At 46.7% G+C, this 18,881-nt stretch overlaps 1 protein-coding gene across 3 annotated transcripts in view; it reads left to right on the top strand.

The window, feature by feature from the left end:
* CUX2 (cut like homeobox 2) overlaps positions 1 to 18,881 on the top strand; it is a 268,803-nt gene that overhangs the window by 30,424 nt on the left and 219,498 nt on the right. The window contains exons 1-2 of one of the 3 annotated variants that reach the window (XM_043440692.1): positions 12,039 to 12,161; positions 14,165 to 14,261. The exons of the other annotated variants lie outside the window; for them this stretch is intronic. Coding sequence (XP_043296627.1) covers positions 14,244 to 14,261 — 18 coding nt within the window. The 5' untranslated portion in view covers positions 12,039 to 12,161; positions 14,165 to 14,243. Of the gene's footprint in view, positions 1 to 12,038; positions 12,162 to 14,164; positions 14,262 to 18,881 lie in introns of those variants that run through there. 3 annotated transcript variants of the gene reach the window in all.

The raw sequence follows: 18,881 nt of genomic DNA, 5'->3' as shown, positions 1-18,881 counted from the left end.
GCAGAAGAAGGGAGCAACACAGGCAAAGGTCCTTGGGTGGGAGGATACACCTTTGGTTCTGAGAAGTGTGGCTGAGGAGGGTAGACAGGATTGACTCAAATGGGGCTTGTAGACCCTGCTGAGGTCTTTATCCTGAAATAGAGGGGAACTGTGACTGGGTGAAATGGGCATTGGAGGGGTGAAAGAGGAGAATTGGAAGGGTTTAAGGGCCTTGAGGCTGGGGTGGGAGGAGTGGCTAGATAAGGAGACTCAGCACTGGCCTTTCCAGGCATCCAGAAAATATCAGTGTACAGGATGGAGCAGGTCAAGGCAGGGACAGGAACAGAGTGATTTTTCTGGGCAGATGGGGAGAGGAGCAGGAGAGGCCTCACCACATTCAGATATAAGCTTTCTTTTTGCCACTTATATTTACCTAGGGGCTTGTGAAAAGAGAAAGATCCAAAAGAAAAAAAAATCCACCAGATCCAACATTGCTTCAGGCATGCAGCCTGAGGGAACAAGTATTTTTTTCTCCAATATTTGTGCATGTTTGAGTGTGTGAAATGCTGTTCTGAAACTCTACGTCCTTTCCAGAATAGGGAGCTCCGGGGCCTTTGGGGCCGTCAGGAGGTGGGCACCGTCACTCCCCACATTTCTGATGAGGGCTGGCATAGCGGGGCCCGCCCTCTGCAAAATGGTAGGCTTCTGTTTCCCATCTGCTTTGTGTTCCAGTAACTCAAGCGTGGCCCGCCTCGGGGGCTGGAGGTTCCCAGGCAGGCTGGTCTCTGGAATGGTGGAATTCCCAAATGAGAGATTCGGAGGCAGGGAGTCCAGGGGATTTGGCGGCTGCCCCTGCATAGTGATATTCTGTGCCTCACACATTCTTATTAGCATCGTAATCACTCCAAAATACTGATTCATTATCGCACTCCAAGCTGCAGACTGAGGCAATGGGGTTTAATAGTTCCATATGAGCCATTCTGGGCTGTTGAGTAAATATTGCTCATTCTGAAAAATTGGGTAAATGTGTGTTTACGCTGGCGATGAGCAAAGCAGCAGCCAAGTAGGTAGTTGGGGTCTGGGCTGGCGCCAGGCAAGGTGGTGGGGGATAGGGGAATACTCACACTCCAAGAAGTGTCCTATTCATGTCTGGCTGGCCTTAAAATATTTTTCTGGATGTGAAGATTGGGATTAGGAGGGAGTTTTGCTCTGAAATGAGAGTAGATGTACCCTTGTGTTTATTGTGTATGTAGAAATGGCTCCAGGGTAGATAGGAAAGACCCCAGGCCCTCCAAACTTATATAGATAAGTAATTGGTTTCAGAACTGGATGGCTGCTTACTACATGCAGCAGGAGGCACTGTGGCAGGGGTTAAAGCGTGCAGGTGAGTGGGTTCCACTCTGAGGTTCCTGTTCTGCCACTTGTTAATTGTGGGACCCCAGGCAAGTTACTTGACCCTTCTGTAGCCTCAGTTTTCTCGTCTGTAAAATGGGGATGATAAAAAGTACTTCCTCAAAGGATTGTGTGGGATTTAAACAAGCATATTCGTACAAATTTCAAATGGTGCTTAACATCATGCACGAGAAATGTTAGTTATTAACAGGGTTCTGGTGTGGTGCAGCAAGAAGGTTTGCATTTGGATCTGGTTATATCTGGGGTTCTTAGGCTTTGAGAATCTGATGAAAGGTATTATCCTTTATTCAGGAACACTGTTGATTGAGACACAGCATTTTGCATGTAGTTTCAGGAGGTTGTTGGGTTCTCCATGTTTAGCTGGGTACTGCAAGTTATGAGCTCCCAACCCCTACTGTGGATCACCCTGTTGTGGAGTGGAAGTGAGTCAGATGCTCTAGAACCTTCTAGAACTAGGTTTTGGCCAAAGCCTAGGTTTCATACTGGCTGTCTTTCATATTTGCTGTATAAAGTTAGGAAGATGAAGAAACATTTTTGAGCTTCAGTCTCATACTTGATGTGGAGTTCTTCATGTGAAAAGGATTTGGACCAGGTTAAAACACTTGGCCCAAAGCTTGGCACACAGTGGATCTCACACTTGATTGACCTCAGAGTTGCTAAATGTAAGCTCTGCCCCTCTGTTACATTTATAGTCTGTATATTACAATTCCTTTATCTGAAGTTCTTATATCTGATTCTGCTAGTTGTGTCTATTTATTCTCACACATAGTAGACTGTTTCCCTGTGTGTTTTGTAATTTTAGATTTTAAGCTCACCTTTAGGAGAATTGAATCTCTGGGAATTTTGTGTGGCCTGGGTTACCTCTAGAGTAGAAGTTGGCCAGCTTTTTCTCTAAAAGGCTAGGTAACAAATATTCTTAATTTTGTGGGTTCTGATGCAACAACTCAGCTCTGCTGTTGTGCAACAGAAGCAATCAGAAATAAGTAACTGAATGGATGTGGCTGGATTTGGCCTGCAGGCGGGTGGGATTTGGCCCTGCGGGTCATAGTTGGCTCACTCCTGCTCTAGAGATTTTGTATTCACTTTTGCTTAGTGTCCAGGGTATTACTAGAGGAAAATTACTTTTTGTATATTAATTACTTGACTGACAGCAATGGTTCTCAAAGTGTGGTCCTTGGACCAAAAGCATCTGAGAACTTAGACATGAAAATTCTTGGTCCCATCCCTGATCTTCTGAATTAGGAATTCTGGGGGTAGAGCCCAACAATCTGTGTGTCCAGGTGATGCCGGTGTATACAAGTCTGAGAACTTGAAGGGCAGTATAAAATTGACCTGTAAACCCCTATAAGGGCAGACCTTTGGTTATGAATTACCAGGGAAAACTGCTTTTTTGGTTTTCTAATCTAGAAACAGGGCCAAGACAGATCAAATCCCATTGTTCTCTTTCTGCATTAGTGGATAGATGTGTTCTGACCCACTGTCACTGAGGGTGAAGATCTCTGGACTAAAATGGGCACCTGTCCCACCCTTTCATTGTCAGGGGCACTGAAGTATTAGTTCACATACTTAGCAGTCTGATTTTCAGTTTCCTCTTTAGTTTTGGCCCTTGAGAATTTCTCTTAACTTTCACACTGAACTGACCTATATATTTAAAAGGGTGTTGGTATGTTTCATCCATTATTTCTGGATATTTTGTAGTGCGAGCATTTCAGGTTATCTTGTTTCCATATTACTAGACACGAAGTTCTTTCAGTGTTGTGGAAGATTGAGTTTCTCCTTTGGGATCCTTCTTTAGAACGTCTGGCAGTGCCCCTGCTTCTCAGGTGATCTAACGCTTGTCACTTGCCCTGGACTCAGGGCCCATTTTGTCACTCCGTGGTCACAGGGAGTATCACTCTCTGGTCACAGGGACCAGAGGCCAAACATCCCCTGGGGAACCTCTTCATCCTCACTTTCTCCAGGGTTTGGATCCAGTTCAGCCAATATTTGTTGATCACCCACTGGTGGCAAGCCCTGGGTTCGTGATGGAAGGGGGGTTCAGCTCTGTACAGGTGACTGTTTCTGTGTTAGAGGGTACCATTCTGTGGTCATTGTACCTGGGGGCCTGCCTCTGTCTCCTTGTGCTTCTTTAGGGGAGCTTGACTCTTTCAAGTGTTTTTCTCTGAGGGTCAGAATGGGGTCAGTATTAAGAATGCTTACTTTGAATTATTAGAGAACTGCAAATAAAAACTGCAGTGAGGTTGGGACTTCCCAGGTGGTCCAGTGGTTAAGAATCCACCTTACAATGCAGGGGATGTGGATTTGATCCCTGGTCAGGGAGGTAGGATCTCACCTGCTGCGGGGGTCACTAAGCCTGTGTGCCACAACTACGGAGCTCAAGTGCCCTAGAGCCCATGTGCTGCAACTAGAGAAAACCCTGCACACTGCAACGAAGAGCCTGCTTACCACAACTAAGATTCAGCCAAATCAGTTCAGTTCAGTTCAGTTGCTCAGTCGTGTCTGACTCCTTGCGACCCCATGAACCGCAGCATGCCAGGCCTCCCTGTCCATCACCAATTCTCGGAGTTTACCCAAACTCATGTCCGTTGAGTTGGTGATGCCATCCAGCTATCTCATCCTCTGTCGTCCCCTTCTCCTCCTGCCCTCAATCTTTCCCAGCATCAGGGTCTTTTCAAATGAGTCAGCTCTTTGCATCAGGTGGCCAAAGTATAGAACAACAGACTGATTCCAAATAGGAAAAGGAGTATGTCAAGGCTGTATATTGTCACCCTGCTTATTTAACTTATATGCAGAGTACATCATGAGAAACACTGGGCTGGATGAAGCACAAGCTGGAATCAAGATTGCCAGGAGAAATATCAATAACCTCAGATATGCGGGTGACACCACCCTTATGGCAGAAAGTGAAGAGGAACTAGAAAGCCTCTTGATGAAAGTGAAAAAGGAGAGTGAAAAAGGTGGCTTAAAGCTCAAGATGCGGAAATCTAAGATCATGGCATCTGGTCCCATCACTTCATGGCAAATAGATGGGGAAACAATGGAAACAATGAGGGACTTTATATTTTTGGGCTCCAAAATCACTGCAAATGGTGACTGCAGCCATGAAATTAAAAGACACTTGCTCCTTGGAAGAAAAGCTCTGACCAACCTAGACAGCATATTAAAAAGCAGAGACATTACTTTGCTAACAAAGATCTGTCTAGTCAGAGCTCTGGTTTTTCCAGTAGTCATGTATGGATGTGAGAGTTGGACTATAAAAAAGCTGAGCGCTGAAGAATTGATGCTTTTGAACTGTGGTGTTGGAGAAGACTCTTGAGAGTCCCTTGGAATGCAAGGAGATCCAACTAGTCCATTCTAAAGGAAATCAGTCCTGAATATTCATTGGAAGGACTGATGCTGAAGCTGAAAATCCAATACTTTGGCCACTTGCTGCAAAGAACTGACTCATTGGAAAAGACCCTGCTGCTGGGAAAGATTGAAGGCAGGAAGAGAAGGGGAAGACGGAGAATGAGATGGTTGGATGGCATCACTAACTCAATGGACATGAGTTTGAGTAAGCTCTGGGAGTCGGTGAAGGACAGGGAAGCCTGGTGTGCTGCAGTCCATGAGGTCGCAAAGAGTCGGGCATGACTGAGCGACTAAACTGAATGAGGTACTCTCTCACACCAGTCAGAATGGCCATCATTAAAAAGTCTGCAAATAAATGTTAGATAGGGTGTGGAGAAAAGGGAACCCTCAATGGTGTTGGTGGGAATATAAATTGTTAAAATCACTGTGGAAAATAGTATGGAGGATCCTCAAAAAAAGCAAAAATAGAGCTGCCGTATGATCCTGCAGTCCCACTTCTGGGCATATATCTGGACAAAACTTTGGTTCAAAAAGATTCATGCACCCCAGTGTTCATTGTAGCACTGTTTAAAATAGCCAAGACATAAAAATAACCTAAATGTCCATCTAGTGATGAATGGATAAAGAAGATGTGGTACATATATACAGTGAAATACTACTCAGTCATAAAGAAGAATGAAATACTGCCATTGGTAGCAACACAGATGGACCTCGAGATTATCACACTAAGTAAAGTAAGAAAGAGAAAGACAAATGCCGTATGATATCACTTATATGTGGAATCTTAAATATGACACCAATGAAACAGAAAAAGATTCACAGACATAGAGAACAGACTTGTTGTTGCCAAGGGTGGGGAGAAGTGGCAGAAGGATGGATTGGGCGTTTGGGATTAGCAGATGCAAACTATTACATAGAGAATGGATAAACAACAAGGTTCTGTAAAGCACAGGAAACTATATTCAATATCCTGTGATAAATCATAGTGGGAAAGATTTTTTTTTAAGGTATATATATGTATAACAATCACTTTGTTGTACAGTAGAAATTAACAACATTGTAAATCAACTGTACTTCAATTTAAAAAAAGAACAGTAGCTTTGAAATCTACCAGAGTCAGTTTCAACAACCATCTCTGCCTCTTACAAGCTGTGTGTGTGATCTTGGGTGAGCCTCTTTACCTGTCTGAGCATCAGCTTCTCCGACTGTAAGATGGGATGACAGAGGGTTGCTGTAAGGATCAAATGAGATTACTCATGGAAGGCACTTGGCAGAGCACTTGGTACCTTGTGAGTGGCAAGTGGATTCTGGCCCAATGTTTGTGATCCAAGTGGCTATTGTGAGTCTGTCTCTCATGATAATGGACTAGAAATCAGGCTGGGGAGAGGTCAGTCAGGTGCTCACTGAGATGACAAAATCAGGCAGCAGTCAGGTATCACTGCTCAGCATGCAGCAGATAACACCTTGGGGTATCTGCCCGGCTGCTCCCCATTCCTGTGATGACCTTCTTGCTTCCTGCCTCCTCCCCTCAGTCATGTGACTCAGTCTGGAGAGGAGAGGGAGCTGCCAATCAGAATACTCCATCCACCCTGACTCAGGTGACTGGTCACTACTCAGGGGTAATGTCACATGACTCAAGCTGGGCCAATCAAAGAGTGTTCCCCAGATTTTTCAATTGAAGCAGAGAGGGGAGTCTCTGTTTTCTCTCTAGCTGAGCTGCTAGAAGGACGGAAACCCAGAGCTGCCTGTAGCCAGGATTGCCAACAGCCTCATGGGGACAGAGTGAAGCCAGCCTGTAAGGAGAGGCTGAGTCAGGATATGGAGACAGACTCTGGTTGAATCATCCCAGAAGCCACCTTCTCTATCTCTTAGTAGTTTGATTACGGGAGCCCACTTCATGTTTTTTGTTTGTTTGTTTTTTGGATTTTGGGGGAGATGGGAGTGTTACACTCTTTGACTTAATTTCTGCTGCCTGCAATCAGAAATACCCTCCAAAACAGTTCTGCCTATGCAGTGTTCTGGGAACTCTTGGCCACTCCATTCTCCATGGCCAGGTTTCTACAAGGTGAACCAGACACGTGCCACATCTGCCACCCGGCCTGGTACTGACCTGCCCGGTGGTGCAGGGTGTTCCCTGTTGTTTGAAAAACATCGTGCAGAGGAGGAGGGAACAGGGAGGCCACACGGTGTGCCTGGACACAGCTCTGGGCAGAATTGCAATGACTGCAGGGTTTTTCTGCTGGAGCTTTTGGAGGGGGGCTGGGCAGTGCCCCAGCCACGGTTGTGTCAGTCAACTACCCAGAGAAATAAGCTCCCACGTGGAGCATCAGGAGATGCGGGCTGTTCCTTCCCTCTGGGTTGCAGATTCTCTTCAGAGAAGCCCTTGGGGACCCCCTAGTAGGCACTAGTCACCTACCCTCCTCACTAGTCACATGTAAGCTCAGCAAGTCTGGCTCATTGAGAATGGATTTTGCCTACTCTTTAAACATGGCCCACAGACTCCCACAAAGTCCTTTACAGCTTCCTGAGCCCACCACACCTGCTGACATTCAGCACAGTTCTCCCCCCTCATCCTTGATCTCAAAAAAGATCATCTTGAAAAAGATTGTTTTGTGTGCAGTTTACCCAAATGCCACTTTTTCTCATTTTTGCCAGAGTTGCTCTTTTTTCCCCCCCTTCCTTTGATTTCTTTCTTGGATTTGCTCTTGGGTTGGCTTCCTTAAACCAAAATAACTCTCACAATGCATGGGGAGAGCGCTTCCTGTGGGTGAATGACATCTGTATGAAAAGACGGCAAGGCTGCCGATTTCTGTCCTTTGAAGACGCTTGTCAGCCAGTGCGCGGTGGAGTGTCAGACGTCACCCGGGGTGACTGTGGAGACGCCGGCGACAGCTTTTTTCCAGAAAGCCTTCAGCCCAAACTTTGGGCTCTCTGGGGACCCAGGAGCAGCATCCATTTTCTGAAGAGATTAAAGGCGATGCTGGTTGGAGCAGCTGGTATTTTCAACTGCGTTCCCAGCAGGGCCCTGCAGCAGTGCTTTGTAGCTCACCTGCTCTGCCTTTCCTGGTTCAACTCCGTTCCCTTCTTTCCTGACTTGTGTGCCTCCTCGGGGGTCTGGTAGCTCCAGGCAGACCCCTGAGAGGAGAGGAGAAGGGGTGCTGACATGGCATCGTGGCTCTCCTATGGGAGATTGGGGGGAAATCTCATGTTTAAGAATGTAGCTCTGGTGGGGACATACAGTTTTTCAAGGCAGGAGCCTGCTGTGCCCCCCTTTGCCTGGCAGAGAGAATTAACTCTAGAGTCAGGCCTGGTCTGAGTTCGTATCTCAGCTCTGCCATCCTCACTGGGCCAACCTCGTCAATGCTCTGAGCCTCCCAGTTTTCCCGTCTGTCCAGTGGGGCCACCGGGTTTAGTGAAGCCAGTACAGGTAAAGCGCGGCCTTGTGTGCCGCCTGGCACATAGCAAGTGTTCAGTGAAGTTTAGCTGCTGCGCACCTCTCCAGATTTACCCTGGCTGACCCTCCTGGATGGCCCATCATCGCTCTTTAAGACTTTCTGGTTGATAGTCCCTCTACCCCAAAGTTGGTCAAAATAAAACCTGATTTATTTATGTAGTGATGGTTTTTCCGGTAGTCATGTACGGATGTGAGAGTTGGATCACAAAGAAGGCTGAGTGCCAAAGAATTGATACTTTCGAGTCGTGGTGCTGGAGAAGACTCGTGAGAGTCCCCTGGACTGCAAGGAGATCAAACCAATCAATCCTAAAGGAGATCAACCCTGAATACTCATTGGAAGGACTGATGCTGAAGCTCCAATACTTTGGCCACCTGATGTGAAGAGTCAATTCATTGGAAAAGACCCTGATGCTGGGAAAGATTGAAGGCAAAAGGAGAAGGGGGTGGCAGAAGATGAGATGGTTAGATAGCATCACTGACTCAATGGACTTGAGTTTGAGCAAGCTCCAGGAGATGGTGGAGGGCAGAGAAGCCTGGCATGCTGCAGTCCATGGGGTCACAAAGAGACACAACGTCGTAGCGACTAAACAACAGCAAATTTTGTTCTTACTGTGTCTATGTTTCTGTCAAAAGCAAGTCCCCTGACACCCTTCCCCCAGCCTCTTTACCCCTATACATTTTTGTTTCCTCTGTCCATCCTTCTGTCATAGTACAGTGCTGACTGCAATATCTAATTCGGGGAATGGCAAACTTCCATGAGCATGGGGGCAGGCAGATGACACCAGTGATGGGTTCAGCCCCGGCTAAGCAGGAGGAAGTTTTATAAGGGAGCAGGAGTGCCAGACAGCTGGGGATATCTGGCCCTGCAGCAGGGGTTTCAAATTGTTTAAAACGCTGGGCTGGACAGATGAAATACCTGACTGCTGGCTGACTGTGGCCCAGACCTGGGTTATAGTTCCATCTGCTCCCTGCCCTCACCAAGACTGTGACCTCCTTGAGGGCAAAGATGCCCCCTCCCACGTCCCCCCACTGCCACCCCAAGGGCCCCATTCTGGGGATGGCACATGGCAGGGGTCAGCAAATTTCTGATGAGTAAACAGCATATGCTGTTGACCTACTCATTTATTTAAGAAAAAAATAAAGTATGTTCAGTGTAGAAATTGTAGGAAGAACACATAAGCAAAAAGAAGAAAATGAAAATCACCTGTTTGTGAGATAAATCTGTATCATGATTTCTTTAGATTTTTTTTTTTTATAACAAACATACAGAAAAGGTCATGGGTCATACATGTTCAGCTCAATGACTTGTCACAAACATGGAACCATCACTCAGATTAAGAAATAGAACTCCCCTGCCCCCTGCCCCAGAAGCCCCGTCTAGCCACTGCCAGCCATGCCCCAGAGTGACCCATCCTGACTCCTAACAGCACGTGTTAGTTTTCGCTGTTTGTGAACTTCATGTGAAAGGAATCACCCAGCATGTGCTCTTTTCTGCATGGCTTCTTTCACTAACATTATGTTCTTGAGATTCATCCACATTGTTGTGTGTAGCTGCAGTTCATTCATTCTCGTTCTCATCTAGCATTCTATTGTGTGAGGAGACCACAATTTATTCATCCATTCTCCTGTTGATGGGCATTTGGGTGGCTTCCAATTTGGGGCTCCTACTAACAGCACTTCTAGGAACTTTGGTGCCTGAATGTCTCCTGGTTGAACTGGTGCATGTGTTTTTCTTGAGTATAAATCAAAGTTTCTAGATATTGACACAGCTGACATGTGGGTCTGGATGATTCTTTGTGGTGGGGGCTGTCCTGGGCATTGGAGGATGCTGAGTATCATCCCTGGCCTCTGCCCACTAGGTGCCAGTTGTGGCAATCAAAAGGGTGCCCAGTGTCCCCTCAGGGGTGGGCAGAATCGCCTCTGGTGGAGACCCATAGTTTATACCAAGGAATGGATTGCTGGGTTATAGCAATTAACCCAGCAATTGCTGGAATTAATTGGGAATTATTTGCATAGCTTCAGTATAGTATATGCCAGCATTTTTCCCAAAGTGGTTGTTTCAGTTTATACGTCTGCCAACTGTGTGTGACCTAACAATTTCTAATACCTGTATTATAATTAATATATAAATTTTATGTAATGAAATCAGATGTAAGTATTATTCCACCTTATAATAGGTTGCATGAGTTAAGTCTTTTGTATCTTTTATTATTTATTTTTCCATTAGAGAACAGTAAGATGATTAAATCTGTACTTGCCTCTGGAATCTAACTTTCATTCAATCCCTGGCTCTGCCTCTGTCTAGCCATGTGGCTTTGACTGAGTGACTTCACTTATTTGTGCCTCAGTTTCCTCTTTTGTCAAACAGGAACAATAATACTGGCCTCCATTGTTGGAAGATTACACTAATTCATTAGTGTGAGGCAGGTGGAAGAGGGCCTGGCACTTGCCAAGTGCTGTGTTGATGACTGCTATCCATTTAGTGGCTATAAATTTTCCCTTGTGTGGTTGAGCTATGGTTTATGTCAGTTCTTTGGTGTGGAATGGTAAATGGTTTTCAGTTTGGGTTGCCAGATTTTGCAAAAACTAAAAAATGGTAATACTTAGTTGCATTTGAATTCCAGATAAACAATTAATTTTTAATCTAAGTATATCCTGTGCAGGGCTTCCCAGGCGACACAGTGCTAAAAAATCTGCCTGCCAATGCAGAAGATATGGATTCAATCCCTGCGTCAGGAAGGTCCCCTGGAGGAGGAAATGGCAACCCACTCCAGTATTCTTGCCTGGAAAATTCCATGGACAGAGGAGCCTGGCGGGCTACAGTCCATGAGGTCGCAAAGAGTCGAACATGATTGAGCACGAACACCCGGTCCAGGGTATGCCCCTGCAGGGACTTTCCTGGTGGTCTGGTGGTTAAGAATCTGCCTTCCAGTACAGGGGGTGTGGGTTTGAGCCCTGGTTGAGGAACTAAGATCCCACACACTGTGGGGCAACTATACCCAAGTGCCGCAAACTACAGAGCCCACGTGCTTTGGAGCCTGCACGCCACCGTGAAGATCCTGTGTGCCCCAGCAAAGACCTGGCACAACCATACATAAATAAATATTTTTTAAAGTATATTCTGTGCAATATTTGATGTTTTTATACTTAAAAAAAATTGTTGTTTATCTGAATTCAAATTGATCCGGTGTCCTGTATTTCATCTAGCCGTCCTCTTTAATTTCGGGTCTTTTCTCTTTTGAGCATCCCAGTGATTAGCATTCTGGAAGCTGCATCTTTGCACACAGATATGGTTTCCCAAACTTGGCTTCTCAACTGAATCACCTGAGGGCTTGTTAAAGGGCAGAATCCTGGTCCCACCCTCCATCTCCTGAAACCCAGTCCCCAAGGCTGGGTTGAGTCTGAATTTTTAACCAAGGCCCCAGGTGAGCCTGGACTTTAGAGTAAACTTCTGCTTAGCGATGTTTACGATGTTCTGTGTGGAAGGAAGGTGGGGCAGAGAAAATGCTTCCTTGCTGCTCCCTGTCTGGTCAGCTGTCTCCTGCAGGGGAAAAGAAAGGTTTGGCCTTGACTGACCTTTCCTGGGACACTTCTGCCCGAGGCCTCCAGCCTGGGCAGGGGACTGAGGGGGCGTCTCCACTTCCGGCTACCCCTCAGCCCAGCTCAGAGCCCGCCCCAGCTTTACAGGAAGCAGAGCTGAACTTTGGCAGCGGGAGAGAAAGGTGGGGGGATTGGGCACCAGGACCAGCTCCATTGATTTCTGTCTGCACTTCTTGGAAGCCCTGTCATGAGGAAAACAGGCAGCGGGTAAACAGTAGACGGCAGCCCCAGCAGCAGGGCGGGCCTGGCTGGCCTGAAAACCTGTCTCAGCTCCAAGTGTCTGCTAGATTCTGACTGTCGCTGTTGGGGGCACCGGTGCCCCTTGGGCTCAGGCCTGAGGCCTCCTGAGACTCCACCATCTGTCCAGGTAAGGTCCGACCTGGCCAAGGGGCAGGACCTGGATTCAGAACTGCACCCCTTGCCATGACCCTGCCAGACCAGAGCCTCAGGGACTCATGGACCATTCATTCTGTTTCCCACGGGCCTTCAGAGGATGCCAGGCCAGGTCTGAGGGCAGGAGGAGGTGTCCACCACCAGCTCCTGACCCTGCCCTCAGCCTGGCGTGCAGCAGCTGCTCTCCCCAACTTTGGAGGACAGCTCTGATTTCTTTTTCATCCCAGCTGCTGCTGGGCACTCGAGAGCCGCCAGGCCGCAGCCATCTGGGCAGGCCGACCCTGTCTGCTCAACTCAAAGCCACGAAATTACAGCTCAGACAAGATCAATATGATCACGTCCTGGGGCCTTCAGAGGATGCTTTTGCTTTGAGAAGAGGTCAGAAGGGGTCTTAGATTTATAAATATATTATTATTTAAGAGAGGATTCCTGGTGGTCTGTAAGAGTTTGTTGGCTGGGGAAACAGCCTCTCTCTGGCCTCCTGGATGCTCTCTGGAACAGAGCCAAAGTGTCCAGGCTGCCTAGGCGGGGGTGGGCTGGGGGCCTATCCTAGCGACAAGGGGCTCTTCAGAGTTTGGGTTTGGTTCTGGAGAGGGAGATGTTCACCTTCCTTGTAGGTCCATTTGGTGCTGACAGCTTGTGCTGGACACATGTTTTCTGGAAAAGAACTCATCAAGCAAATATGTTTAACTAGGGCTCCATTTTTCTTCCTTTCATTAAGTGCTTGTTGTAGCCTGGGCATTGTTCTAATTATTGTTGCTGAGAGAATAGTATTGTTATGAAACCAGATGGGGGCCTTGTCTTTTGGAATTTATATTGTCATTTTTTTACCCTTACTAGTGAGGAACCCAGGAATCAGAGAGGTAGAGTGGCTCGCTCAGGACCACTCAGCAAGAGGCCCCTGCCAGGTTCAGTTCTCACTGGTCAGTGAACAAAGTAACCTCCTTGATTAAGTGGGAAACTGAGTCTGAATAATAATGATGCTGATAACCAGCGTTAATTGGGGCTTACTGTTGCCAGGAACTGCACTAATAAGTGAATTCCATGAGATCTGTCATCTTACTGTCATCTCATCTTTTTGAAGTTTTGAAAGCTGAAGTTTAGAGAGATGAATTCACTTTCCCAAAGTTAGAAAGCCAGCAAGTGGCAGGGCTTGAAGTTTAACCCAGGACCTGGGCCTTCTCAAGCTTAAACATATTTTATAGGCACTTTCTGGGCTTCCCACTAAGCCTGATGTGCTGGTGAGGAAGGTCACATTTGCTAGTTATATGAAGGTCCAGCATTTGGGTTGGGATAGTGCAGTTGAGGAGCATGCTGAATTCACTACTAACACCCGGCGTAATAATAGCAATAATATTAACAACAAAAACAACAGATTCCATTTGCTGAGCATTTGAGTAATTCCCATGTGCCTTCCTTATAAAGGGCTTCCTTGATAGGTCAGTTGGTAAAGAATTCGCCTGCAATGCAGGAGACCCTGGTTTGATCCCTGGGTTGGGAAGATCCCCTAGAGAAGGGAAAGGCTACCCGCTCCAGTATTCTGGCCTGGAGAATTCAATGGTCCATGGGGTCCATGGAGTCGCTAAGAGTCCGACATGACTGAGCAACTTTCACTTTCTTATAAAGGTTACCTTAAAATACATAGCTGGATTTAAAATACATGGCTGTTTTGTTATTCCCATTTGGCGGGTGAGAAATTGAGTCATTTTCTCAAACTCACATAGCCAGGAAATACAGAGCTGAGATTGGAACCTTATTTGCCTGCGTGGCCCATAGAGCCTTGCTGGTTCTCCCAGCAGCTGCTTCGAGGAGCCCATGATGGTATCTACTCTGCGGGGGTCTGCTTGTTCCGAACATGGAAGTGACTTGCCTCAGTCCCCTTTGTCAGGTGGTCCAGATGTCTTCTCCCAGTTTGCTGTCTTCTTCCAGCCCTGCCTGGGACTCTTACATTTTCCCTTGTAAATCCTTTCTAATCAGGTCAACTGTGGAACACGGGCCCCCAAATGACGCCAGGTACAGCCTTTGCTGCTGCTGGATTTCCTGCTTGCTTAGCAATATGGAAACTTTGGCGTGGGTATGTGTCCTTTTAAAAAATCCTTTATTTGCTCTGCTCTTGTTTTTATAAGATATGGCTCTTAATGAAGCTTTAATTCAAGGTCAAAGAGTCCAGAAGTTGGTGAGAGAGTCCATGGCCCCTGTGGGTCCTGCTAGACATATAAACAGCCAATGGCTGGCTTTTTTCATCTCCTCCTTTAAACAGTCCCATTGCAACAGAGCTCTTCCTTGCACGAGGAGGTAAAATATTTGAATTGACTGTATTGCCTGTTCCTAACTGTTTGCAAAATGTAGCCAGGCCCCCCTTGTCTTTGTTTATTTTTTCCTTTTCTGTAGTTCAAAGAAAATAATTTATTAACTTGGGAATTAGGGATAATATCATTCCCCAGGCCTGCAGCTCCCTGAGGCCTGGGCTATCCTGCCTGCCCTGCTTGGGAAGTTGAGATAGGCTTTTCCGTCAAAGGCACAGCCATGGCAAAGCCCAGGTGGCAGGGCTAATGTATTCGCAGTCATGATACGAAAAACCCGAGTGTCTGGAACCCAGCCCCTGGGGACCGGCGGGGCCACGCCATCGACCTGAACCCACTGGACTGCGCCCTCGTCTAAATCCATCAGGCTCGCCAGCCCTGGTCTTGGACCACTGAATAATTTACGGTCCTGCAGAGCGGCAAGCAGCAGGTCACTGGAGTTCATGGGTTAATAACAGGTTTGGTTTTCGATGTCAGCAGCTCTCTTGATAACGTATGAAAGAATCCTATTCTGTTGATTAGATTTTGAAATGGATCAATTTTTAATCAGCCAAACACCTGACTCACTCAATAAGAGTTGCATTGTGGAGACAGGATGGAGGCCGGCTTTATTTACACGAGTGTTTGTTTTTTGGGGGCCATACGCAAATTCCCACCCAGGTCCCTCCTCCTGGAAGAATTGACCGGATTATCTCCCACCTCAAATGGCAGCCTTTGATTCACCTTCTGATTAGTTGGGAAATCCATGGATCTGTTTAAGAGATAAGAACAGCAGCTAAAGGTTTGATTTAGTCATCCGTGGTTATTGATGGGAAAAGCATTTATTTGCCAATGGAGAAATTTTGCTTAATGTAACAGCACGGAAGATAGGAGGACAAAAGGAGTCCTGGCAATAACTGGGGGCCGGGGTGGGGGGAGCTGGTGGCAGAGGTGTTTTACCACTGGGGGTGGCTGAGGTTTTCAGCCCTACCCTCTATGAGATTTTCAAAACAATAGTATGAAAGTGGGCCAGGAAGCAGATTGAATGCATGGAAGGTTCATTGTGAAGGGTGTTGCTTCTGGTCATTTTCTTCATTCACTGAACAGTTGAGCCCACGCTGTGTGCCAGGTACTGCACTGGGTGTCAGGGATGAAGCTGTTACTGAGACAGGATTCCTGCCTGCAAAGAGGATACATTCTGGTCTAGGGGAGGAGGAGGCAGGCAGTGAAGGAAAAACAAGGCATGTAATTATGAAACATGCAAAGCCTTGTGAGAAAACGCTGAGGAAAAATAACAAGAACGTTGCATTTCAATGGTGATCAAGGAAAGTCTGTCTTGAGTAAAGAGAAATCAGAAATGGGAACAGAGCACCAGGTAGGAGGGGCAATAAGGGTTAAGGCCTGTAGACTTGTGTGCTGGAGGAACCAGATAAGGACACGTGGTGGATGGATGGGTGACTGGAGGGAGGGAGCTAGAAGAGGAGACTGGACAGGTAAACAGGGGCTGCGTTAGGTGGGAGGAAGACTGGGTTTATCTGCAGTGCCGTGGGGAGCTCTAGAAAGGGTCTGAGCAAAGCAGTGGCTTGTTCAAGTTTTACATTAGAAAAGGTCAAGCTGAGGTTAGTGGACTGTAGGAAATGCGGTCTGTTGTAGCCATCCAGTCAGTGGTAATGAGGGCATGAACTAGGGACACAGAGTGGGGAGAAGGGGTCAGATTCAGCAATTCTGGTCTGTGGCCAGGTGGCTAAGGAAGAGGAAATGGTGCTTGGGCCAGCTGGGGCCCCAGCCTGGCCACATGAGGCTTGTAGCCCAAGTTGGTGGTGGCCCGGTCCCAGGGAGAGTGGAGGGGTTCTCTGTGGTAGAAACCTTGCTTGTCTGTGAACTGGTCTTCCAGACTTCCCTTCCGACTGGAACAGCTAGAAACAGGATAGCACAGAAGTTGGGTACTTGGGCTGAGAAATTAGATAGATGTGAGGGCTTCCAGTGTGAACACTGCCTTTTGCAAGCCAGTGACCTCAGACAAATTGCTCTTTGCACATACAAGCAAGTGAGAATAATTGTTGGTATAGAACTTTCCAGAAGAACTCATAAGAAATTGCTAACAGTAGTTGGTTTCCCCTGGCATGGGCACATGGGCTGAGTGGGAGATTCATTTTCTCCTCTATACCATCTCGTAACCTCTAAGTTTATGCCACAGACATGTGGTGCTTGGTCAGAATTGTCGTGCTATTTGTGATGCGCTGTGACATTCGCCGGATGGACCTACAGTGGCATTTGGAGCAATGACTGGTGTTCCCACCGCCTCTTTTACAGATAAGACTCGGAGAGGGCTTGTCACTTGCCTGCAGTCACATAGTTGTACCTGGTGACTTTAGCCCCTTCTCAGGCCCCAACACCTCTCTTCCCCGCTCAGCCCCTCTTACCTGTTGCTATTGATTGAAGTGTAGATTTGGTCAGTCTTTGAGAGAAGCTGGATTTTCCTGACACGAGTAGCAATTTCTCATTCCCCAGTGCTCTGCTCCAGGAACCATCGATTGGGCAGCTTTATTTATTAGCTTAATCGCTGCACATCCCTCAGCGACACTGTTCTTGCACTTGCATTGTCGGGGAGGCAGAAGGGCCTACATGCACACCTGTGTGTGCGCTCAAGCCTGGGAGTGTCCATGTGGATTTGGGACCATGTAGGAGGAAGCCTGACTCACTTCCCATCTCTCCTAGGTGACAGGCAGGCTCTCACAAGCATCTTAATTTAGACACAAGTCATTGCTCACCGAGGGATCTCAATGGAAAGAACTATCTGACCTAGTGCCAGAAGTCCTTGATGGTAGTCCTGGCACATCCACTTGCTTGCTGTGTGACCTTTAGCCAGCCTGTTCTCTGGGCCTCAGTTCTTCATCTGTAAAATGGAACTGATGGTTATCTCTGGCCTTGTTGCTTTTCTCTCTTCTCACATGTCAGCATAATATGCTTCTTCACTTTAGTCTTCACTCAAAAGTTACCTTGTCAGGGAGGCCTTCTCTGGCTACCCTAAGTAAAATTTCACTATACACACACACAGACACACAAACAGACACACCATTCTTCTCTTCCATGCTGTATATTTTTTTCTTCCTTAGCACTTAACATGCTCTTAGCTATTTACCTTGTTTATTGGTTTTTTGCTTTTAAAATAGTTGCCCCAGCAGTGCAGAGATTTTTTTGTCTCTTCTGCTTGCTGCTGTCTTCCTAGCAGCTAAAATGGGGCTTGACACGTAGTAGGTGCTCAGCAAATATCTGTTGAAGGAATGAATGAAATAAATCAGTGTGAGGCCCTCAGCACAGTGCCTGGTACATAGTAAGCACTCAACAAACTGCTGATAAATTTTTCCTCACCTTTAAAATGGAGACACTGTTGATAATAGCTATCACAGAGTTGCTGTGAAGATCCAGTGATGTGGAGGTTGAGTTCTTGGTACAACTCCCAACACAGTAATTCTTCAATAGATAAGACCTATTATAGTTGTATTATAAGTATTAAATGAATAATAAAGATGCCTTGGTAATGGCAGCATTTTTGAGAAGTGGATTTAGTGTCTGGGACCCGACAACCAGCCCTAACCACCCTGTGATCAGTCCTGATTAGCTGCTGCAGTTGTGGGGTCACCAGGGGTCATGATCCTGCAGTTTGCCTTTGGCTATCATCTGCTTAGAGAGTCTGGCCAAGGTTTGCAAATACCCTCCTGGATTCTCACTTTCTCAAGGAGGTATCCCAAATTGTTCCAAGCAAAGTTCATGTGATTTCATTTTTTTAAAAAAACTATGGAAAGTGTTCTTTAAGAAGAGAAAGACCGATGATCCTTATTGTCCTGGGGAAACCTCCTCAGCACATGGTTATGTGGCTAAAAACTGAAGCTGAGCAGCACACAGTGCGTAATTTCCTTTTGTTTTTTTTTATATATAATTTCTGTAAATCAGAACAAGCAGAGCCTCCCCAGCCAGATGAATGAGACTTGTTCATGCTTAGACCTGGGTCTTGAGCTTTATCGCTAGAGTCTGTGAAGAACCCCATCCAGGACTCTTAGTTGCAAGCCACAGAAACTGACTCAGCCTCACAGCAAGACTCTTGAAGGAGGGACTTTTCTACCCACAAGAAGAAGATTCTGATGCTGGCTTGCCAAAAAAGCACAGCACATGTTCATGGCACTTGAGAGGGAGTGGGATGGGATGGGACAGGGATCCCCAAATGGAAATGAGGGGCGATTACTGGATGCAATGAGAATTCATTCTGGGGTCATGGCCATTCTCTGTGTAACCTGAGGCAGAGGCAAAAGCAGATGAACAGACACTGATGCCCGTCTCTTGGGACTTTGCAGTGTCCTCTGACAAGCTTTCGCTTGCTGGCGATGTGTCTTTGTTCCCTGGGGGCTTCTGTC

The sequence above is a fragment of the Cervus canadensis genome, chromosome 1 (genome assembly GCF_019320065.1).
Source record: "Cervus canadensis isolate Bull #8, Minnesota chromosome 1, ASM1932006v1, whole genome shotgun sequence".
NCBI classification, from domain to species: Eukaryota; Metazoa; Chordata; class Mammalia; order Artiodactyla; family Cervidae; genus Cervus; species Cervus canadensis.
The sequence above is the reverse complement of the archived record's forward strand: the minus strand, read 5'-3'. Positions and strand labels throughout refer to the sequence as shown.